Below are 24,944 nucleotides of genomic sequence, written 5' to 3'. Positions count from 1 at the left end.
CAAGGAGGTTACGATCAGGATACTTATGTACTATTGGTTCTCCAATGTTAAATTGAAATGTATATATAAAGAAAGTATTATTTTCCAATTTCTAACATTTGAAATACTATGGTTCTGGGAAATGTTAAAAATAGATTTAATGAAAAGTCAACTAATTTAATAATCTGGAGATAGTACAAGTAAGCAAAGAATAGTTTTCAAGACTTCTACCGAGACAGTAATACCATACTAGTTAAGAGCCCAAACCTTGTTACCAAAATAATTGGGTTTTAAATCTAATATGACTAAGTGTACTTCCAAACCTGAAAAATGGGAGGCGAGTGTGACTATAACGGCAATAAGAAGGGATCCTTGTTTTGTATCTTGACTGAATTTGGGTCAAGATCCTGGTTATAATATTTTACTATAGTGTTTCAGTATGTTATCACTGGGGAAACCTGAATAAAGGATATCCAAGAACTCTGTATTATTCCTTAACAACTACATGTGAATTTGTAATTATCTCCAAATAGAAAGTTTAATTGGTCTTTTGCAAATGTTAACTTAAATTGTAATTTGAAAACTACCCTATGCAATTACATTTCTTTTCTAACTTCTATGATGAGTGAAATAGACAAAGTCAAACAGACTACAAATTACTTTATTTTAAATTTAGCAATGACCTAACCAGAAGGTGGCACTGTTCCCACATCCCTAGACCACGGTAAGGGACTGTCACTTTAAACGTCATGAAAACGGAATACTAAGGTTTTACCAATCAAAACCGTAAACGCTAACCCCAATTCAGTAATATTTTCAATAAGTCTTAGATGAGATTTGAAAAAGTACAATTTTCATAAATCATTAAAAAATAAACAACATATAAAATAATCAATTTTGGGTCTGCATAACATGGAAGGTGGCAAATGGAAAATACAAAGCCGTCTAACTATGTGTATTTTCATCATGTCCTGTGTAGACTGGCAAACCCGTCCAGAGACCAGGAAGATTCTTACCCAGTCTGGTATGAAGCTGTTCTATTGCTGCACTTTTTAATACAAGTATCTCCTGCCTCACCAACTGTTAACGTTTTGACAAAGGTATGGGAACGACTTGAAGATTTCTGAACAGCAACTAGGGTAAGAGAAAAGCTGAGAAAGGAATCTCTTTTTCTGTGAAAGCCACGAAGTTTCGAACTTTCTCATTTTGGGCTTTTTAAAAATAAAAACATGTAAAATCTTTTCAGGGAAAGAAAATTACATTGCACCAGTTAATAAGAATTACTAAGACAGACAGACTTTCTCCAATTCCATCGCTATTAGATGCTGGATGCAGGAGCAGATGCGGACGATTTGTTACCAACAGCGGGTCTGCAAAAAGCAGCCTTTAACGCCCGACAAGCAGTTTCATGAGTACATGTCAACGGCCCGTCTGGGGATCAAAATGCCCTCTGCACCCAGCCGTGCTCAGGCCGGGTCCAGTCTCACCGATAACCACGCGCTGCAAAAGCAGCCTGGACGATTCAAACTATGCTCTGAAGCCGACATATCTAGTACTGCTTTTGAGAACGTGTTTTTCTTTTGTTTGAGGTAAGCAAAATAATCAGGCTCTTTTTCCCAAAAACAATCATCTTTTCTTGTGCAACTTTCGTTCCAGCTGTGCCTTCCAAAGGCCACCAAATAGTTACTCCGTCCTTAAACATGGAAATTCAAGTCAACTAACCAAACGGATTTTGTACTAGTTCTGGTTGCCTGTTCACATCAGAAACTGAACCAAACCGAACGAGAAGTAAGTTAGAATTTGAAGTTTATTTTCAAATCATTACAGTGTTCATACCAGTTTGACATTATAAAGTAGCAGACGTAAAAGTAAACACTGGGAAGCACGTGTATATTCCCATTCTGAAAGAAGACGTGTTCTATATACAGAAAAAAAATGCAGCAAATATTAAGGTATTCAAAGTAATTTTCTGACAATTCAGATGTGACACATTTACAAGAAAAGTATAAGTTTTAAAATAATTAAATAATTTTCATAGAATTATAAAAGTATTGAGATAAATATTAGGAGACCCTGACAATCACAAGAACATTTTCCTACGCTACTGAATATGAGGGGTAGTTCTATAAAAAGTCCCAAAATAGAGCTAATATTTTGCCACTATGAAATATATCAAATTACCAATACCAAAATATGCTAAAATAAACATGCAACGTAGAAGCTGTACCAAAGAAAAAAGCGTTAGGCTCCTGAATATTGCAAACTGTCTACACAAGATTTCTTAGGTATGTTCATGAAAGAGTAACCTTCAAAAGAGCCACTGAAATGGGCATATCATCAGAAAAAGTGACAACTACTTAAAACCTTTCCATTCTACCATTTTCGAATATAGCTGCAAAAAAGGAAACAATCGAAATGTGCCTTTTCAAAATATTAGCTTATGAATAAAAAAAGTTGAGTGGCGCACTTGACGCATTTGGATTTTTAAACTGATTCTATGACAATTCCAATGCAATAAATAGTAAACTCTGGACCCCACTGCTGGAGCAGGAAATCTCTCCCTCTCTTTCTCAAACAAGAGTCATCTTAGAAAATGAAAAGGGGAAACAGTGACACGTATGAATTCCAAAACAAAACAGCACAGTAAGATGGCAAAGTATCATAAAAACAGCAGCATGTGAGATTCAAGACTATTTTCTTAAAGCAAACGTTTAAGAATCAACCATAAAGACGATACCTCAAACTCGTCTATTATTCAACACTTGAAACTAAGGATTTCTCAGAGCGGTGCTTACACTGATGACGTCCCCGTGATTAAATGTATACTCAAATGTGTGTTTTAAAACACGAATATTGCACAGGTAGTAGAATAAAAGCATTCTGGCATCTCAAACATAAGATGATATCTTACTTAACACAAAAAACTATGCTACGGACAATTAATTTTATCTCAATGTTTAAAACCAATCACATAGGACTTTTGAGCACGTTCACCTGACAACGTTCTCAAGCAAGATGAGAAAGCACAGGCACTTGAATGTGATTAGTGACAAAAAGGAGAGGCATGACTAAGGGCAGTTATGTCTTCACATACAAACTCACAGTCTTTCACTGATCCAAATATAGAAAGAAGAACTATTTATAAAACCTTGATAAGAAAATCAGATCTCCCAGAAATTTCACACCAAGTCATTTTCACCATTTCATAAAGCAATGACTGCTTAAGGTCCTAAGCTTTTTCAAACACATGTCCAAGATACAGTTGTCTGAATTAGTTTGCCCCCCACCCCGGGGCCCCCCCGGGCAACCTCCAACCCTTGGTAAACGGTCCGGTGATAATCTCTGCGGCAAAACTTGCTACTCACCTTGATAACCAGAGCATCAAAAGTGGTGATAATTTCCAAACTGTCCACGTCGTAGTATAAATTTTACAGCACCACAGACATCATGATTTCAGTTATCTTAGTCTGACCATATTTCATTCAATAATATTAACCAGTAAGAATGTGTAAATATCAAGCATCTAATAGGAAGTCAAAGTAGCATTTTAAAAACAACCAAAAGAATTAATAAGCATTTTTAATGTTTTATGTGGTGAAACATTTAAATTGTCAAATTCCCTAGGAAAAAAAATACCACGCACACATTTTCATCACCCAAGCGAGAGCACACGAAGCTTCAGACAGTTGATACTGAAACACTTAGGTTTTTTTCTTTCGTTCGTTCATTGTGTTTTGTTTTGTTTTGTTTTAAGGAAATTACATTTCGTTTGGCCACTCCCGAGATCCTTGGTTTACCAGCTTATGAAGAGTACATCTAAGAGGCAGTATAATCTATGTATTAAAAACCATTTCACCCTTTATCATCTTTGGCTAGAAGCCTCGTGAGAGGAAACAGGGGCTGGGGAGGCGGAGGGGGGCGGGGGCGGGGGAGGGGGCCCGCGTGCTTCGTCTTACACGTCACTGACCGGAAGGCTTGCATCATCCAAGTCCACCGGGTCACAATCTTTATCCTGAGGGCCAGTTTTACTTGGAGGTTTGAGCGGAGTGCGTTCAGTCACTTTGGAAGCTGGTTCTCTTGGAGAGACAGTCTGGACCTTGAAGTTCCCTGGCTTGACCTTGGCAAGAGATTCGTAAAATCCTCGCTTCTCCACGGTAAAGCTTGAGACCAAAGAGTTGCTGCGAGAGGTCGTGCAAAGGGAGGCGGCGGCTGCGGCGCTGGCAGAGCGGAAAGCGTGCTTGGGGTCTGGAGGACAGCTGGGATGCTCCTGGAAAGAGGACAGGCCGTCAGACACAGTCAAACATTAACGACGGAGTTAGTAACTCAGCGTGAGACTTTACTCTCTGAAAAACAAACAAAACACACACACACACACACACACACACACACACACACACGGAGCAGAAGCATGAGCCATGCAGCAAACGTGTGCACGTTCCTTCCCAAAGCAATGCATTTTTAGGAGTGAGGTTAAAGCAAGGACAGTCCACAACCATTTCCACTAAGAAACCAGTTCTGTCACCAAAGCTCTGCCACTCGAAGCCTCGGTCGGCCTGCACCGGAATGCGGCGCTGCAGCCGCGGCTGAGCGGGTGTGTGAGAGGGCCCTGTGGCGTCGGGTCACGGAAGAGTGTGTTCTAGTCTCTCGATCAACACTAGGGATCGTCCCACGTATTTTAGAAAGACAAAAAATAAAAATGCAGGATATAAAAATGAAAGGCCCTATTTTTTTAATAAGCAGAACTCACTATTTTTCAAGCCTACGATTCTGTCTGGCAGTCTGACCAACCTTCGTTTTTCTGCCCTGAGTTTCACGGCAGCGGATAATTGTGCCGCCTTTCCACTTCCTCTTAACTGTATTTATTCAGTTTTGAACACGTCCTTGATTCTCATGGCTTGAGATTTTAATGGCAGCAAAGGGTACATATTTAATCATTCATTAAATCTGTGGCGAAATAACGGTCAGTTGTGACTCTTAATTCCCACTCGCTTCTAACTTTAAGATATCCTTAAATAGGACCGTTCCAAATGCATTGCCATGTAGTTCCCGGTGTGCTGTGCTCATGTATGACACTCGCGGCTTTGAAAACAAAGCGCTACGAGTTCACAAAACACCCTAGATTCCCACGAGCTGGCTAAATTTCGCCTGAGCTTGAAAATGCCATGCAAACTACAGTAACGTGGAGTTCATCCAATGCATAAGCGTGCATGAGTTTGCATAGATTATTAGAACAAGGGTGCAGTGCAGTGGTGTAGCATCAAAAATCTCAAAATACATAAAATACAGAAGTTGAAACTTGTGGCAATTCGGTAAATTAATTTTTAGGACAGCTTAATGCGACTTGTTCAATTAGTAAGGTTCTATTGCTCTTTCATGATTTATCTTTCCTCGTTGTTGTTTAAATATACGTATCCAACCGGATGACCAGAGGGAAATAGTTTGCGTTAGTGTTGACAAAGTCAGTTACGATAACTGCAAAAGGCAGTTTGGTTAACTCAACTTTCTACGATCAGTTGTGAGTAGTGAGTAAGTCCGGGCCCTCTAGTAAGAAGGCACGTTTGCGTGAGAGCCCACATACGTGCTGCATTCACCAGTTCTTGATGTATACCTCTGTATACAAGGATTCGACAGCCTTCTGGCCTGCCGCATCTGGAACACAGTGCAAAGCTAAGATTAGAGTTAACCTATACTGAGGAGAGGGAGGAAAAGAGAAAGTTCTGCCGACAGTTACAGCTAGAGAGTCCACTTCGCCCCCACCACAAAGCACGAAACACAAGTGCCCTTCTCCAAGTTTCCCTGTTTCCCCACAGACAGTGTTTTTGCAGAGAGTCTCATATTGGGCTGCTGAAAAGGTCACATAAAACACAGGCAGTTACAAAATTAACAGGTATGAAAGTGACTTCTAAGATATTCCAGAAAGGATATAAGGAGACTCATTTAAGAAATGAGAAACATGGATTTGTTTTTACCGATCTGTAGCTTATCACTACCAGGAAACTACCAGAAAAATACCAAAAGCGCAGAATATCTGGCATTTACAATGAACCCGTAAAAGGTAATATAAGGCTTTCATGCTACATGTTAGACTACATTCTGTGGACAGAAGTGCTACATTTCAAGACACTTAAAATGTTTTTTTCTATTCCTCAGTAGAATATTTGTGTTTTCAGATGAAAGCAGTGACCAAGTGCCCTACAGCCAAATCTTATCCTATGATGTACCTGAACATGATAAATTAAAAATTAAAAACATTTTTCTTGTTATTTCTGAGAATGTGTAACATTTCAGTTTTACTCTCATATCATCACAGAGACAATTATGATAGTGAAAAGCAGCGGGCTTCTAAATTACTCTACCAGAAAATGAGAACGAGGACATGCAACGGAAAATAGTGACGGAGAACACGAAGTTGTATTTCAGGTTCCAGCTGCTCCATTCAACGGCCTTATGGTGCTAGTAAGCCAAAAACACCTTAACTGAAATTCGAGGCAGTAGAGGAGAAATGGAGACTTTCACCAAACTGTGTTATGCTACAATTTAAGGCGCTTTACAGGATTAGGCCACATCCCGTACTGAGAATTTGTCAGGTTGTAACAAATCCAGACCTACTGACAAGTAAGAACTCCTAAAACAAAGCAAGGAAACGTTCATTCTTTAGTTGCCCTGCTTGTGCATTTAAGACAATACAATGCACAGAAAGTTATATATACATAACACTACAAGGAAGCATTAAATTAGAAATGCATTATTTTTTTGCAAGTCCAATTGGTACGAAAGTCAACATGCAAATAAATCTCAATACAGAAAGAAACCAGAAGGATTAGGGGGAGAGGAAGGAAAATAACTCGACAGGATGGGGGGGACCCTAGGGAGTATCACCCCAGAGAACAGGAAACATACAGAAGATGCTGATCGGCCAGGTCCCCGCTGTGCTACAATGGCACCAGAGACTGCTTTAATCCAACTGTGCATCTCTTCAGGGCTATCAGCCTAAGGGAAAGAAAGGACTCATTCAGTCAATTCGTCCCCCAAATCAGCTCCTACATCTACAAATCCAACGTATTCATGTTGGTAAATTACAGTGTCAACAACAAAATCATTCCAAGGCAATGGTTTCCAAAAACTCTTAGAGTCACTTTTTTAAGTCAGGTTTTGCCGGGTAAGTTATTACACAGACGTAAGTTGGGCACTTGATGCTTTAAGATCAGACACATCAGAAAGTCAATATGAATACTTCTGGAGAGAAAACGAGAGGAAGAAGTCAAAGACAAAGCTTCTCATTTTGCTCTATCTACTGCTATATCGTCTGACTCTGCTACAAGAGTATTTATGTAACTGCGGAGTTAAAAAGCCATTTGACATAAGTTTATGTATTATTTTTCTAGAGATCATTTCTAGTACTACACTAAGTACTGAAAGTAGTTTTGGTGGTCATATTCCAAAGTATCATATTCCTTGACAGGACCTTGCTTTCCAACGTGAATTAAAACCTTATTATGACTTTAAATCCAACCAAACAAAACCTAAGAGGGGTGTAGAGATACCTCCCTTTACTTCTGTTCAAAACTTTTAAGCTACAGGAGAATACTTGCAAACCAATGATTTTAATAAGGACTTTTAAAAGGAAAAACCCAGAGCAGGCAAAGGTAAAGCAAAAATCTAGAAATCAATCTGGCAAAAGAGGGGGTTTAAAAAGGTTTTATGTTCTGACGGTTATTCTTGATCTAGAAACTTAACCTATAGAAGAAATCCAGGCAAAGTTAAGCACAAAAATGTTCATCCTCACATTGTTTATAATAGTAAATACACAAAACTACAAAAATAATCAGTAACAGAGTAGCAGGCAAAGAGTTTAACTGTGGAGCATTCATATAATAGAGTATGGTGCAGTTCTAAAAAGTTTTTACAGAATTTTTAATGATGTGGAAAAAAATGACTATAATATATTAAATAGAATATAACTGCGTGTGCTTTGTATGACCCCACTTGCTATAAAAATATACGCCTTTAAAAAAGGCACTATAATAAGAATGGTTTCCTGAATGTGGGATTCTGTGTGTTTTATAAACTACCCCTTTCTTCATATCTTTCTATATTTTCCAAGTTTTCTGCAATAATTATATGTAGCTTTTATAAAACAAAAACAACTGTTCTTTAAAAAAAAGAAAAACTTCCAATCTAAATAATACACTAAAAAGAGTATTTTAAACTTAAATACAAGATGCCTATCTACCACTGGTGAGATCTACGGTCTCCTTTTATTGTGGGGATTTTCAGTCCCATTTCTAAAATTACCAAAAATGATGCAGTCAAAATTCTACAACACGTGCAAAAATAATCCAAATTGAAAGTTAGCATCTACGTTAAAACAGCATTTCCCTTCCCATAAATACTACCTAATTCTACTCTACGAATTCATAGCCAAGAGTACCCCTATCTGCTGAACATATGACCTACCGATAATTTTATGTATAACATTTTTTTAAGTTGTGAATTACAGTTGTCATATTTTTCCTTATCCTCATAAGCAGTAAGTTTATTTCTGTTCATGTCACCTCTAGAATTATTAATCTCTTGTTAGGAGGATCTATAATCTCCAAAGAAGACTCTCACCTGCACATAGAAAGTTCGAGACGATGTTACAATTTCAAAGAGATTGTCTCTCATCATTATGTCACTGTTAACAAAAACAAACGTCCAATTGCACTTAAATAGCAGTTGTTTGATAGTTTTTCTTTCACTCATTCATCTAGTACCAAATATATGTCAATAAGAAAACAAACAGAGATAAAATGTTGATGTAATTTAGCAAAACCAAATCATCTTTTCCAATTTATTTTTGCATTAATTTTACATATTTTATACATTATATATATTTTTAGAAGAGGTTCATAAAAGAAGTTTAAAATCCAAAGTTTTCAACTGTGAATAAATCAGTTTGCTCAAAGAAACACTGCACAGTTACCACATTTTCTTATAAAGCTCTATTCTGCAGCAACTTCAAAATACTTAAATTACTAATACATCAATCTGTCAAATATGATAGAAGTTGTTCACGTTAAAATTTTTCCTTTCCGTTAATAAGCCTAATTTTTATTTTTCAAATGAAACAAAAAAATATCTCAATACTTTGAGGATTTTGTAAGTCCTGGCATATCCTAACTAGGAAGAGTTAAAAGTAATGCTACAAATAACCCAGGAAAACATCACCTGTACACACCAACCAAACTAAAGCCCTGCTGAGTGCTAGAGTGCTGCGGCAGGCACTAAGTGACAGTGGGTGCTTACTTACCTCTGCTTACATTCCTGGACTTTATGAACCTCTTTAAGTGGTATTACGCGGAGAGGTTCCTTTTCCTGGCAAAAAAACACACGGACACATGATGTATATTCTTAAAGTCCTTTTAAGGATTAGTTGTCTTACTTGGAGATCTCTATGAAGCACATCTGAGACGTAAATCTACCTTCCTGAACCATCCAGCATCAGAACAGCTCAAATACTGAATAACCTTATGCACACTGTGGTCTGAAACACGGAAACTGGCACATAACCCGTATTCACATTATTTCTGGCCTTAATGACAGCGTAGCTTATTAAAAGCCATGAAATCATCAGACTTTCCCCCAGTGGACCCTTGCAGACCCCGTAAGTAGAAGACTTCCTCTTCTGGAATGTTATTTTGAGGTAGAAGGCACCAGAGTAGCAAATACCCAGCTTCTCGGAGTTAAATTTGTCATTTTAGGTATATCACTTTTATATGAATATGTTATTTTAACAAGCACAATTTACTGAACTTTTACTAAGTCCAGGACATCCGCTAGCTTTTAAACATGTTAGCTCACTTCAACTTTCTACAACCCCACAGTACACGCACTCCTATCCACCTGAGGAAACGGAGCCTCACACGTTAATTAAGTACCTCACCCCAAGGTCACAAAACTAGACACAAGACACAACTAGTTCCCAATAGCCTGTTTATACTACACGTGCCATGAAATACTATATGCCATATTTCACCGAGTATCACACCGTAAGATTAAAAAGTGCCATTATTTGATGCAGCCCCAAGAAAAAATTAAAGCATGGCTGAACACTTTAAAAAATCACCAGTCTTTAAGTTTTACAAAATGGTTCATTTTTAAAATAATTTCAGACTATAGGGGAGCCTGCGTGGCTCAGGTCATGATCTCACCGTTCGTGGGTTCAAGCCCCGCATCAGGCTCTGTGCTGACTGACAGCTCAGAGCCGGAAGCCGGCTTTGGATTTGGGGTCTTCCTCTCTCTCTGCCCCTCCCCAGCTCATGCTCTGTTTTTCTCTCTCTCAAGAATAAAAAAAAAAATTAAAATAATTTCAGACTATAAAAGACTTACAAAAATAGCACAAAGAATTTCTGTACACATCGCACCCCATTCTCCAAGATGTTAAAATTTCACGTTTGTTAAATCATTCTGCTTGCTGTGTTCATGTATGTGACTATGGTATGTGTGTATATATTTTTCCTGAAATGTCTGAAGGTAAATCATAGATATGTGCTTTACTACTAAATATGTTAGTGTATATTTCCTAAAACAAGGATGTTTCTTACGTAACTACAGTACAATCACAGAAACCAAAAACTCGACACTGACGCAATCCTATTATCTAAAAACCGTATTCACATCTCATTAATTGCCCAGCAGTATCCTTAACATAAAAGGGAAAACTATAGATTTGCTGCTCCAGAGTTCAATCTGGAATCAGACCTTGTATTTAGTGGTCCTATCTCTTCGTGTCCTTTATTGTGGAATAGTTCTGCAGGCCTTCTCCCCCCCCCCCCCCCCCCCCCCCACCTTTAGAGTTTTCAAGAGTCCAGGCCAGTTGTTTTGTAGAACGTCCCTTAATTTGGCTCTGTATGATGTTAACCATGCTTGGATTCAGGCTATGCAGTTTGGCAGGGAAACTACAGATGCACTTCGTTCTTCTCGGGGCATCATTCTCAGGGAGCGCGTGAGAGGGGTGTGTCCCATTACTAGGGTGTTACACCTCATCTCGTAAGGCCGTGTTTGCAGTCACTAGAAAGTTACCCTTTCCTCCTTTGCCATTATTAAACATCTTGTGGGGAGACACTCGAAGCCTATGGAATACCCACTTTTCCCATCGTTTTGCCCACTAATTTTACCAAGCTTCGAAAATTCTTGCCCGAAACCATCATTACTGTAGTAGCTGCCAAATGGTGATTTGTCTCCAGCCCCATCAATTCATGTATTAGTTGGAATTTTACTCTAAGGAAATGCTTTTCTTTCTCCGTTTACTTATTTGACTTGTTTTATTCTCTGGGTTGTAATCCATTACTATCATTTTTTACTCTGGTGCTCAAACCATATGAGTTTTGGGTACTAGGAGCCCCTTCAAGCTGGTTGTGTCCTTCTGTCATGTCCCCATCATTCGCTGAGCCACTTCCTTATCTTCTGTCACAACTGGATCTTCCGGGCCCAGCTCTTCCTGTGCCTGCCCCACCTCTGACATCAGCCATCTCTCCAATGTTCCCGGTTCCTGTTGAAGAATAGCGTTTATACTTGCTTTTCGGGGAAGAAGACCACTCATCTCTTCACTCCCCCATGGCTTTCTCACAATACATGAGAAGTAATACTCCTGTGAGGTTTTAATGTGTGCTTCTCTAATTACGAGTGATACTTAATATCTTTTATATGTTTAAAGACCATTTTAATTTTTTTTTTTCAACGTTTATTTATTTTTGGGACAGAGAGAGACAGAGCATGAACGGGCGAGGGGCAGAGAGAGAGGGAGACACAAAATCGGAAACAGGCTCCAGGCTCTGAGCCATCGGCCCAGAGCCTGACGCGGGGCTCGAACTCACGGACCGCGAGATCGTGACCTGGCTGAAGTCGGACGCTTAACCGACTGCGCCACCCAGGCGCCCCTATTTTAATTTCTTTATAAAGGAACTGTCTATTCATGTCTTTTCCTCATTTTTCTACTGGATACTTTCCCCTTGGTTTTCTCTCTCTGTAAACTTTGAACCAACCACAAACTTAGACAAAGGTTGAAAACACAGCACAAAGACCTGACTCTCCGGAACCATTTCAGAGTGAGTTGCTGACCTGGCCCCCAAGGCCCTTTAGTGTGTATTTCCCGCAAAGACATCCTTTTATGTTATCACAACAGAACCATCAAAATCAGGAAGGTGTCCCCCAAGTGTCTTTTATTAAAGCAAAATAATTCAGTTCAGAATCGCTGACTGCATGTACTTGTCATATCTTTCTTTCCTTCAGTCATTCTGTCCCTAACTCCCACAGTCTTGACTCTCCTGAAGGCTCCAAGGCAGTCATTCTGGAGAAAGTCCCTGACTTGGGTGTGTCTGATCCTTCATCAGGATTAGATTCAGGTCAGGCATCTTTGGCAGGAACATCACAGAGATGAGGCAGCAACCTTCTCGAGCTATCCTGTCAGACGGGAAGTAATTTTAATTCATCTCATCACTGACGAAGTCCACTTTAATCATCTGGTCACCTGTTTAGAGTGGTATCTACCAGTGGTATCTTTATCGCTATCGAGTTACCATTTCCCTTTTTGTACTTAATGTGCATTCTGCGGATGGGGACTTTGAAACTATGTGCCCTCTGGTTCCTCATCACGCACACACGTGTATACTCATGCATCCACCCATTTCTCCCGTGTGGGTTCATGGATTTCCACTTTATTCAAAGGGCAATAATCTGTTACCATCATTACTTATTTTGATGCCTCAAATAATCCCCCAAATTTGGCAAGGGCGGCTGTTTTCAAGTTGGATTCTGGGTCCTTCCGTCATGTCCTTAGCATTCTGTGAGCACTTTGTTTTCCGATACGAGACATTCCAGGCTTATTTTTTATTTATTTCTACTGTTTCAGCTTTGGAGTCTTGCCATTTCTCCAAGAGCCCAGGTTTCTTTCCACGGAAAGGGTTTTTTTTCCAGTTGCACGGAGCTAGGAAGTATATTATATGCATATATATGTAAACCCATGAATACGTTTATAGCTCTGTTTAATTCTACATCTACCTGTATATGTTAAGTGCTCACATCGATACACTGAATTCCAACCTAATACAAAAAGTCTTCTCCTTTTCCTTATTTGTTACTCCCTTTTTGGACAGTGAGAAACTAGGCTTCTATGATCCCTAACATATTTACTTATTTTATCAAGTGTATATGTAAACATCCTCCCGTCTCTGCCACCACCCTCTTCCCAATCTGAATACCCTCTTCCCCCTACTCCATGTTGGGCTAATCCTCCAAGAGGACAGCCTCCTCGTCCTTCTTGGGTTCCTTGCCCACACCCAGGCTACTGTAGCTCCTTGCGCCCCTGTCCCACCACATGAACGCCTACACTGATCTGCCTCACCTAAAAATTTTAGGTCTTAATTGTTTGGGAGGAAAGAGGGCAGAGGGTAAGGAAGAATCCCTCAATTTTTAACGTTCTTTAGGGATATCAATGTTTTATCCTTGATACATATTACAAATACTTTCTCCAGGTTTTCAGGTATACACTTAAATCCTTCATACCTACTGAAAAAGTTTTTAACTCCTTATCTCTTAGAAAAACAAACTAAAGTAATTACAGATGAAATAATATGTCTAGGACTTACTTCAAAATATAAAGGGGAAGTGGGTGGTGGTACCTAAGAAAACCAGCCATGTCTTGATAAGAGGGGTTCAGAATACTATTCTATCTACTGTATGTTTAAACTTCTAACGATCAAAACATTTCATAAAAGAGCCCGTTTGTACTCTAAACATCAACTTCTATCATTTATCGTTCTTGAGCATATGTAGGTACATAAGCAAAAGTAAAGTGACTAAGGTTTTTTTAAAACTTCACATTCGGATTCCACCTCTTCTGAATCACTTTTTGACTCAGAGCCATCAATGTCAATGTTTTTCACTCCATACCATTCTCTGTGTCAAAAAGAGTGAAGGGGATGAAGCATTTCTTAAGAACGTTCTACCGTGTCCCTGAGATTCTCTTGCAAGCTGCCAGCGCCCTCTTCTGCGGGTTTTGGTGCCGGTGTTTTCCGATCTTACCCAGAGGTGCTGTGCGCACGAAGCAAAGACAACTACCCCAGAGCTGCTGCCTGACTGCCCCTCCCCCGCAGCTAAGACAGCCGTTCAGAAATGTTACATGTGGGGGGAATGTACCCCTGAGTTATTGATAAAGGTAAGTAATTATAATATGTTTAAAGTTTCCAGCTGTATCTGAGTTTTCTAAGTGCTTAACACATTCCTAAATACACATGGCATAATCTCCCTGCTTCCTTTGTTAGTTCAGTATTCTCTCCTCTCAAATTTTATAGCATAACGTCTACATGCAGGTTTTCAAAATTTAGCAAGTATTTCCGTAATAGTTCTTGTCTCATAATTACTGTGGGTGACAGGGGGGCATGTCAATTTCTCTGGCACAACTGAACTCCTGAAAAAGGCCAAAACATCGCTGCTGTTCTCTTTATTCCCAGTTCCCGGAACAGTATGCCAGAGCCACGAAGGGCTCAATGAATGTCTGTTGCATTAATGACTCTCCCCAAGAGTGCGATCATTAATTAAAGCAATGAATCAACCTACTAACCAAGCAAACGTGCAGCCTTCTGAGACACCACGTCTGATACTTTTTGAGCCACGTAACTACTACTTCCCGTTGAGGCTCTTCGAATTGGAAGTCTGAGAAAGGTCCCTATGCTAAAATGGCTATTCTTGGTGTGCTATGCCATTTTTTTCCTTCATTCAAAAAGACTTCTTGATTATCTACCAAGTATCAGGTGCTGTGTTCATAAAAGGGTATAAAAGAGATCTTTGCCTTCAAGAAGCTCATAGAGTCAACTGCTAAAGACAGGTATGCATACAATGACAAAACGCAGCCGGAAGTATTATGACAGAAGTGGACTTCAGGAACCGTGGTGTGTAAGGAGAAGGCAGAGTTCAAAAGCTTCCCAGAAGAACAGACACCTGAGATGAATCGCAAAATAGTCCTTTCCTGTTCTCTGAGTACTCTGCTGTCCACTATAGTACCAATAGCTATGTATAACTATTTAAATTAAAAAATACTAAAGAACAATCAGTTTTAATTTTAAAATGAAATAAAGGTAGGTTCCCCAATCATACTAGCCATATTTCCAGCATTCAACAGCCACATGTAGCCAGTAAACCTGGTCAGTGAAGATATGGACCATTTCCATCAGTGTAGAAAGTTCTACCAGATAGTAGCTGGTGTCTTCACCAGCTGTTCTGGTGTCTTCATTCAAATAAAGAATGTGATCCCCACTCAAAGGTCCCATAAAACAAAAGGAGGTAGGACAGACATGTAAGGAATAAAAAAGCATTCAAATTATCCAGCAATCTGTGGCAGAACTCAGGTTATGTGACAAGAATATTTTAAATAAGGATGTTACTCGAACAAGTGAAAGAGGGAATTTCAATCTTGATTCTACCCCACAAGACAAAAAGGTCTTATACGAAAAAACTTGAAAAGTCAATCTGCAATAGGAAAAAAAAAATTTATCAAGAGAGGGAAGAGAAAAGAAGGTAGAAATGCAGAGTTAAAATGTTGACTTTTAGAGATTTAATTCTTCCTACAATCTCCTCCAGCTGCCCTTCAGAGGACATCGGTAGGTGAAGGAGTTCTGATGTTTTTAATTCTTTCAAGGTGGAACGCCTTTGAAGGTATGATCTTTTTATTTAAGATATATTTACAAAATTACCATTAAGACATCACAACCAAATAAAGTGAATTGTATATGCTTCTCAAAACCAGAATTATTTCAGAAATAGAAAACAGGACAAGAAACTACACACACAATCACCAGAATAATACTTCTCAAACATTTTAAAGCAACATTTATGACACAGCAACATACCAGTTCAGATTTGAAGTAGCCTATTGTGTTTTCATCCAATTGAAAATATCTTCTCTTCCAGTTTTTCATCTACCAGAGATGAACACAGACATAAGACTTCTGTTTCTAAGAATGTCAAATGTTAACAGCCACTTACCTATTCTGATATGAACCCATAATCAGAAATGGCAAGCCCTAAAAAACCTCATTACCCTCCCTTAGTGAGGAAATACATGAAACATCATCTCTTCCACTGCTCAGGCCTTAAACGCCTAATTCAACTTTGGTGGCCAGTCTTCAGTTTGTTGTATCATACAATTCCAGAATATGGTTTCATTATTTTTAATGCTCTAAAAGTTAGGAAAGAAAAAAAAAAGCACTTCCCCATCCCCCAACCCCACAAAGTAAATGTCATCAAGAGTTCAAGAGCAAGCACAGGAAATGTTATTAAACCACATTAAGTTCTGTAAATCCGTAAAATGCAAGAATCTTTCTGCAGGTACTTTGTGCTTAGTAGTAAAGCAACAAATATTTAATAAAATGAACCCACTTTGTACAAATATTTGTTTTGTCACTGAACTACAGTTTTTGTGAAAGCACTTCAGTATCTCCAAGGGTTGCTATTTTAGACTTGGGAATGAAACAGAAGGAAAGAAAGGTCTCCCTCCCTAAAAGCCCTCATTAGCACAAGTGAGCCACAGCCTGAGGAACTTCTGAGGTTCCTTGCAGACCTGCTGCAAGGGGTGAGTCTCGGGCCCTCCCTTCACTTCCCTCCACTTCAAGGTCAGGAGCTTAGAGATAAAAGAACTTGTCCACGGCTGACCTACACTAATTAGCGTTGCCAGAAAGGGACGTGAAGTCAGACAGAACTGCCGGCAGAGTTTTAAGTATTTCCTTACTCACAGAAACTTTTTTACTTTTATTTTCAAACTTCAAAGTTTATCTTCTCACAAAATGCTAACGATTTGGTTCACGTAAAGAATGACAAATTTTAGAAAGGTACTCTGGGGGCGCCTGGGTGGCTCAGTCAGATGAGCGTCTGACTTGGACTCAGGTCGTGATCTCACTGTTCCTGAGTTCGAGCCCCGCGTCGGGCTCTGTGCTCACAGCTCAGAGCCTGGAGCTTGCTTGGGATCCTGTGTCTCCCCCTCTTTCTGCCCCTCCCCCACTCACACTCTGTTTCTCTCTTTCTCAAAAAAAAAAAAAAAAAAAAAAAGAAAGGTACTCTGGAACCTTGGAAACACTGGTAAACGTACTTGCCCTTCCTACAATTTCCCGCTGTGGGTCTGGCTGGATGAGAAATACCCAGCTAACCCTTAACAGCTCTTAGGAAGGACCAGGTGCTGCTAAGATACTCTCTTAATTTGCATCTTTCAAAGTATCTCCAAATGGGAGGTTCTATAATCTAATTTTCCTTAAAAAGGAACAGAGAGCCTGAGAGGGTAAATGAGAAGCCCAAGGTCACAGAGAATTCGACTGAGGTCAGCCCAACACCAAATGGAGTAAGCAGGCCTTCCATACCCCACTCCCTTGCCCCCTCTTTTCCTGATATCTCCCTGCTAGACTTCTCTTTCTCTGACCCACTCCCAAGGGAGAGAAAAATCAATAGGAAAGCCTTCTGGAATAAATTTAAAGTGTTAGGAAAGTTCATCTAAAATTGAAGGTCAGTGGTAATCAGCACTAACTTACCCAGCCACCCACAGACCAAGAAAATAACATAGAATCACCCCTATTCTACCTCCTGACTCCTCAGCACGTTCATGGCTCCCTTTGGGTCTCTCGAAAAACAAAGCAAATGATTCGTGTGCTGAGAGTTTGCTAACAGACTCATTTTTTCATTATTACACATACTCTCGTAAGGTACTCACCACTGCTCCCTGCTTTACACAATACCCAGCTTTGATGACTGCACTGTCTGGAGGTGGCTTAGGAGTAAAGTAGGGAAGATGGCTCTGTGACCGTTTCAAATTATTTCTGTCAACACTTTCACCACATTCGTTTACTTCTTCTTTCTAAAATGAAGCAAATAAAGAAATTCTTTCCTTGCTTGTTTAGCTTCAAAGCACAGTTGTATTTCATGTTGTAATTCTAACAGAAAACCTTAAATTCTAACCTTAGTTCAGTTAGGAACACAGATTTTGAAGTGAAGTTTTCTAAATAATTTGAGATACTTAATCATAAACAGTCACATCACTGATAAAACCACACATTCCTATTTCTCTTGTGGGGGGTGGGTAGAGGGTAGAGGGGATTAAGTTCTTATTTTGAAGTCATTATAATAATATACAGGAAGCTGTAAAAAAAAAAAAAAATACAGGAAATCCTTCCTATGTACCCTTCAACCGGTTCCCCCAACAGGGAAACTGTGTAAGTATGGTAACTAGAGTACATTTCAAAACTGACACTGGCACATCCTACAAGCCTTATTCAGATGTCATCAGTTTTACACGCATTCATATGTCTTCGTGTATGGATCATTCTGTGCATTTCTGTCACACGCAGCTTTGTGTAAAACCACCTCCACAACCACATACAGCATCATTATGAGGCTCGGTTGGGCGACCCCTTTAGAATCACTGTGCCCAATCCCTTGGCAACCCTAACCTGGTTCTCCGTCTTTATTATTTTGGCCTTTAGACAATGTAATGGAAATGGATCCTACAGTAGGTGACCTTTGGAGATCAGCTTTTTTTCACTCGGCATAATTCCCTGCAGGCTCACGCAGGCTGCTCCCCTATCACTAGCCTGTCGCTGAGTAGCGCTCATGGTCTGGACGTACCATCGGCTGTTTAACTCTTCACCTGTTAAAGGGCATTGCTGAGTCATTCCCAGTTGGGGGCCATTGGGAATAAACCTGCCACGAACATTCCCATACAGACCGGTGTAAACGTTAAGTCTCCATCTCTCTAGGAGCAAAGCCCAGGAGTGCACGTGCCGGGCTGGAGAGTAATCGCAAGTGCACTTTAACAAAACACTTCCGTACCGGTCTTCAGGGGGGCCGTACTGTTTTGCATTCCCACCAGCAACGTACGAGCGAGGCAGTTTCTCCTCGGCCTTGCCAACACGTGTGTTATTATCTATCGGAGTCGTTCTGATAGGTGTGCGGGGATACTCACTGCGGTCTTGGCATTTCTTACAAATAGCGGTGAGCAGCCCTTCTAGTGCTCCTTTGCCACGTGTGTATCTTTTACCTTTTGGTGAAATCTCTGTTCGTGAATCCTGCCCCTTTTCTAATTGGATTATTTTTTAACTGCTGAGTTCTGATAGTTCTTTCTTTTTTTTTTTTTTTTAATGTTTATGTATTTTTGACAGAAAGAGAGAGAGCATGAGCAGGGGAGGGGCAGAGAGAGAGGGAGACACAGAATCTGAAGTAGGCCTCAGGCTCTGAGCTGTCCACACAGAGCCCGATGCGGGGCGTGAACTCCGGGACCGTGAGATCGAGACCTGAGCCAAAGTCAGATGCTTAACCAACTGAGCCACCAGGAGCCCCAATTCTTTCTCTGTATGTTCTGGATACAAGTCTTTGTTGGATACGTGGTTTGCAGATACCTCCCCACCGTGGGCGACTTTCCCTTTCATCCTCTTAACAGGGTTTTTCACAGAGCAAACATTTACAATTTCGATGAGGATTAATGTATCCTTTTATGGACTGTGCTTTTTTTTTTTAACGTTTATTTATTATTGAGAGACAGAGAGACACAGAGTGTGAGCAGGGGAGGGGTAGAGAGAGGGGGAGACACAGAATCTGAAGTGGGCTCCAGGCTCCGAGCTGTCAGCCCAGAGCCTGACGCGGGGCTCGAACTCACAAACTGTGAGGTCATGACCTGAGCCGAAGTCGGTAGCTTAACCAACTGAGCCACCCAGGCGCCCCGTTATGGGCTGTGCTTTTGATGGCAAGTCTAAAAACTCTTTTGCTCCAGACGATTTTCTCCTTGCTCTTAGAATCTAAAAATTCTGCAGGGTTTTGTTCTTTGTTTTTTCACACGCCAAGTCCAGGCTTTTTAAAAAAGATCTAACTATACTCATGTTTTCATGCTCCCCAAAGCACTGGCTTACATGCAACATGTTATAATCTTAGAATCCCACTAATCAACCAAATGTGTATTTTTTTTTCAAGAACTCCTAATTTTCAAGAGAAAAACGAACACTCGAGTCTTATCTTGAGGAATTTTCAACCTGTTATACATTTAGACAGGTCAACAGCACTAATTATGTACTTATAAAACTTTGTAATCCCAGCACTTAACTGCCACTAACCCAATACTGAATACATTAATCAACCAAATGAGATTTGCCATTTTCTTGACAAATATATAGCAATTAAATGCTTTTATAATGAGTAAATACTTCTTTAAAAAGCTACATTACAAAATGACACAGTAAAAAAAAAAATTCTTTGGGATCTTTTTTTTTTTATTAAAAAAAAATTTTTTTTTCAACGTTTATTTTTGGGACAGAGAGAGACAGAGCATGAACAGGGGAGGGGCAGAGAGAGAGGGAGACACAGAATCGGAAACAGGCTCCAGGCTCTGAGCCATCAGCCCAGAGCCCGACGCGGGGCTCGAACTCACGGACCGCGAGATCGTGACCTGGCTGAAGTCGGACGCTTAACCGACTGCGCCACCCAGGCGCCCCTTTGGGATCTTTTTAATACGGCAGCTGCTATGCAACCTTACAACCTACTGAATAATCTACACTAAAACTAAAACACAACAAAATCTTAATTCTGTACAAAATGAAAGCAGCCAGAAGGGCACCTGGGTGGCTCAGTAGGTTAAGTGTCCCACTATAATGCAGAGCCCGTTGGGACTCTCTCTCTCTCCTTCTCTCTCTCTGCCACAACTCCGTTCACAGGTGCTGTGTCTCCGTCTCTCAAAGTAAACAAACTTAAAAAAAAAAAAAATCCCAAAAGTTGAGAGTTCACAGAGCTTCTGGGTTGCTGAACACGTGGAGGTGCTGAGAGAGTCCCAGAAGCTTCATGCCCTTCCCATCTCTTCCATCAGGGTGTTCGTGTGCATTCTTCATCATATCCTTTTATGATAAACAGGTAAACAGTAAATAAACTGCTTCTGTTCTGTGAACAGCTCTAGCAAATTAATCAAGTCTGGGGACAAGGTCATGGAAACCTTCAATTTACAGCCCAGCGGTCAGAAGCAGAGGTCACAACCTGGACTTTCCACCGACATCTGAAAGGATGGGGGTGGGAGCAGTCTTGGGAGGACGGAGCCCTTAACCTGTGGGATCCAGGCTGACTGTCAGAATTGAGTTAAACCACAGGACACCCAGCCAGTGTCACAGAACTGCTTGGTGTGGGGGGATCCCCACACCTCTGATGTCAGCAGCATTGTGAGTGTGGCAGTCATGTGAGAGGAAGAGTGGGTTTTTCCTACTCATGTTGTTTACAAAAGGAAAAGGAACTCTGTCCAACAACAGACCATTTGTAAACTATGCTAAGTTCAAGTCAAAATGACTACCCAGTCATTTAAATTGATGTATAATAATTTTTAGTGACTTGGAAAATGTTTGAGATGTGAGTGAAAAAAGTTATTTACAGAGGGTCTCCATTTCTTGGGACAAAAGTATACAGAAGAAAGGCTCAGAGAGGGGCACCTGGGTGGCTCAGTCGGTTAAGCATCTGACTTCAGCTCAGGTCACGATCTCACAGTTTGTGGGTTTGAGCCCCATGTCAGGCTCTGTGCTGACAGCTCAGAGCCTGGAGCCTGCTTCGGATTCTGTGTCTCCCTCTCTCTCTGCCCCTCCCCTGCTGGTGCTCACTCTCTCTCTCTCTCTCTCTCTCTCTCTTTCAAAAATAAACACATTAAAAAATTTAAAAAAAAAAAAAAAAGAAGAAAGGCTCAGAGAAAACATGAAAAGTGTGAAGTGTGGTCTGTGGTTGCCAAATATTTTAATAAACACATACTTTTGAAATAAACAGATATGAAGCATTTTTAATTAACTGATTACTATATTTATTCAGAAAAGATGTTCTATTTTATAACAACATAAAAATTACTACGCAGTAGGTAAACCACCACACAACAGAATAACTGATGTATTACCTGAGTTGGGGTAATGATGGGCACGCCCCCAACAATGTCAGTTCTGTAAGACACTTGCTTCTTCCCACATTCACTCTGGCGACTTAGGTTATCAGAATGAGGCTGTGAGTCTGACTGCTTTGGTACCTAAAATAATATGTAAATGAATCATTTTGCAACCAGCATGTTATAGGGGACCCTCTTTTATCACAGAATATCCAACTAATTGTCCATTTATATATAACTGACATTTATAAAAATTATGTATAATAGGTACGTGCCCTTTAAGTTCTCACACTGTTCTGTTACAGTAATACTTTATAATACAGCCATCATTTCCTGAGTGTTTACTTGGGCAGGTACTATTCATACATTTTTCTACTTCATCCTCTGATGAACCCTATGCTTAGGGCCTGTACCTCCGTGGTAGCAGTGAGAAGACGGAGGCTCAGCAGTGTGAAGAAACATAGGTTTAGGTCCTGATTGTACTACGTTCTACTGAAGTCTGTGTAACTCTCCCCCTACACTCAACCACTATTCTATGTCCCCCATTTATTAGAGCACCTGACACCAGAGCACAGCTCCATGCCGTTCTTGCTCCCCATCCTCTGCCGCTGCCCATGATTCTGGTAGCACCCAAGGACAAAGACCGTGGCAAACTCATCATTACTGGTGCCAGGACAGAGTCTACTACTGAAAACACGGTGTTCACTAAATGTTGAGAGATGGACTCAGTGGATGAATCCAAAATCATCAGGGAAAAAAGAATAAGATACTCAACACAAATTAAAACTTAAAATGCTCAAAATAACTTAAAGCTTATTGGAAATTTTGAGAAGGTATTCCAACACTGGTATCAACGATAAATCACTCACAAACGTCACTGAAGTGGAATCAGAGAATCGAAGGGATCACAAACGTTTAACATACATTTTAGCTTTTCTGATCCGGCCCGCTCAGGAAACAAGGTGCAATATTTCTGCCAACAGACTGCTGCATGTAGTCTGCCTTTGGATTGCAGATTTCTTTTGATCGTAGATAAAAAATGTAATAAAATATGCTTGGCACTGATGTAATGTTGAGCATGACAGTTAATCTCTCTCCAATGATTTTAAAGGGCATGTGAGGATCCTGCAGTGTTTCAGAAACATTGTGACAAGTAGTTCTAACCAGCACCATAGTGGTGGTGTAAAAACATTTAAAATCAAGTAACTTGCTTGCCTCACAGTTAATCCATGTTAACAGGGAACTGGCACAGCTCCAGGGGACACCATTCACATTGCAGTCAAAGACCCAAACCATTTATTAATAGGATTCCGAAGCAGTGTGGTTTCTCAAGCTTTAACACTCGTGAAGCATCAGCCAGGAACATTATTAAAAGCTTCAGATTTCCAGGTTGCACCTCCCAGAAATTCTGACTTGCTCCAGCCACAGTGTTGTGCACAAGGCCACACGGTCAGCAGAAACACCAGTGGTTTTTGAGGTAGTTGCTGCAGAAACCACCCTGAGAAACACTGCTGCCAGGCCTGTGCTCTCCCACCAGGTCTGGGGAAAAGCAGGCAGACAGTGGTGTCTTCAGACAAGGCTTTATGAAATACCGGGCAAATGCGGTCTATGTGTGTCTAAGCCGGGCTGTAGCAGATCCCAATCCACATAATTTACGAATATACACAAGTTGTCTCTCAGGTGACTTTCTGCAACTCCTCTCCACCTTTCCCTCCCTCTCTCCCCTGGAGATGCTTCCCCGCAAGGCTTTTTCTCCAGGCTTCAGGCCCTCTCATCCATATTTACACTACAATGCAGGAAAACAGGAAAGGAAGGCAAATGAATCCTGCTAAGGAACGCCCCCTGAAATCTTCTAAGAGGCTACACTTTTTGGAGAGCTTTTTAAAGGCAACAGGTACTAGCTAGAATTTTACCTGACAAGATCCACACAATGACAGGGCGGTGAAAGGACTACGACTGAGGACACTCTACCCAGAAACAGTCTGCCGAGGAAGCCCACGATGTTCTGAATGAACGGCATCATGTATTTGAAATATGACCGAGAAAACGGGGCCAAGTTACCCCATTAAGCACAGAAACACAGCATTGAGAGAATTTTAAGCCAAAGAGAAAATTATCTGTTCATCTGTGTTAGCTGAAGTGTACGAAGAGGTGACCCATATGAAGTCAGTCCTTCTTTTAAGAAGTTTACAGTTTAGTCAGTCATACATGGGCATTTCCTAAGAAAAATCTTTTATACCACCCCAAAAATACAGTGATATTTATACTTTTTCTACTTTTCTTCCAGAAATGATAGTATATTAAAAATCCTTCTCTCTGCTGTTAAGCTCACTGCTTCTAATGTGTCCTTATAATAAAATAAAATACTCAGTATGGCATAATTCTAATGTTAGAGTTCAATAATTAACTTAGAATTGCAATTTACAATAAAACTTATCTAAATTGTGTGGTGAGAACTGTGCAACGTGTAGGATTTTCAAATCGATATGTTATACACCTGAAACTAATATTAACATTTTATCATTAAAATAAATAATCTAAGCTGTAAACATTCCCCAAGAATAAGTACAAGCAAAATACCCATGAATACAGTAATGGTCTTAAAAACTTTGAATGAAAGTCTAAATTCAGCCATTAAAATAAACATACTTTCAGGAACAGAAAAAAAAAAAATCAGCCAACTATTTAATGAGAATCAGAAAACTGATCTCATCAGGCAGACAGCAAGTGTCAAAGACACTGAACATGATTGGTTTCCTTGCCCCTGACTTTTCCCTGCTCTCTCTTGCTTTCTACCCTTCTTTATTGGAGCTGTATTCTGTGAGAAATCTGCATGCATCTTTAGGAGGTGTTTGCCTGTGGTCCTAATAGTAGAGAAAGAAAAGGCAGTCAGAGAATGAAGAGATAAACAAAATGGAGAAAAACGACAGGGCTTGCAGACGAAAGCCTAAAACGTTCCAACACAAACTCCTGGGTATTAGGAGCCTTTTGAGGGCCCTACCCATGACCTGCCAGCTGAAGAACACTAGTACCAAGTAGAAAGCCTTGTACCTTT

The 24,944-nt window shown here is 40.2% G+C and overlaps 1 protein-coding gene across 7 annotated transcripts in view; it reads right to left on the bottom strand.

Moving 5' to 3' along the window:
- Positions 1-1,768: 1,768 nt before the first annotated feature.
- The window catches only part of PLEKHA1 (pleckstrin homology domain containing A1), a 40,910-nt gene continuing 17,734 nt past the window's right edge, over positions 1,769-24,944 (bottom strand). For 2 of the 7 annotated variants that reach the window (XM_040486664.1, XM_040486668.1), the window contains exons 5-11: positions 21,905-22,030; positions 17,714-17,857; positions 15,867-15,935; positions 9,272-9,336; positions 8,593-8,656; positions 6,880-6,969; positions 1,769-4,246 (exon numbers count right to left, since the gene is read on the bottom strand). In XM_040486664.1, the coding sequence (XP_040342598.1) occupies positions 3,932-4,246; positions 6,880-6,969; positions 8,593-8,656; positions 9,272-9,336; positions 15,867-15,935; positions 17,714-17,857; positions 21,905-22,030 (873 nt within the window). In that variant the 3' untranslated portion in view covers positions 1,769-3,931. Of the gene's footprint in view, positions 4,247-5,557; positions 5,629-6,879; positions 6,970-8,592; positions 8,657-9,271; positions 9,337-15,866; positions 15,936-17,713; positions 17,858-21,904; positions 22,031-24,944 lie in introns of all 7 variants that reach the window. The other 5 variants (XM_040486665.1, XM_040486666.1, XR_005793716.1 and 2 more) reach the window with 5 other exon arrangements.

The sequence above is a fragment of the Herpailurus yagouaroundi genome, unplaced genomic scaffold (assembly GCF_014898765.1).
Source record: "Herpailurus yagouaroundi ecotype Mexico unplaced genomic scaffold, PumYag 163, whole genome shotgun sequence".
NCBI classification, from domain to species: Eukaryota; Metazoa; Chordata; class Mammalia; order Carnivora; family Felidae; genus Herpailurus; species Herpailurus yagouaroundi.
The sequence above is the reverse complement of the archived record's forward strand: the minus strand, read 5'-3'. Positions and strand labels throughout refer to the sequence as shown.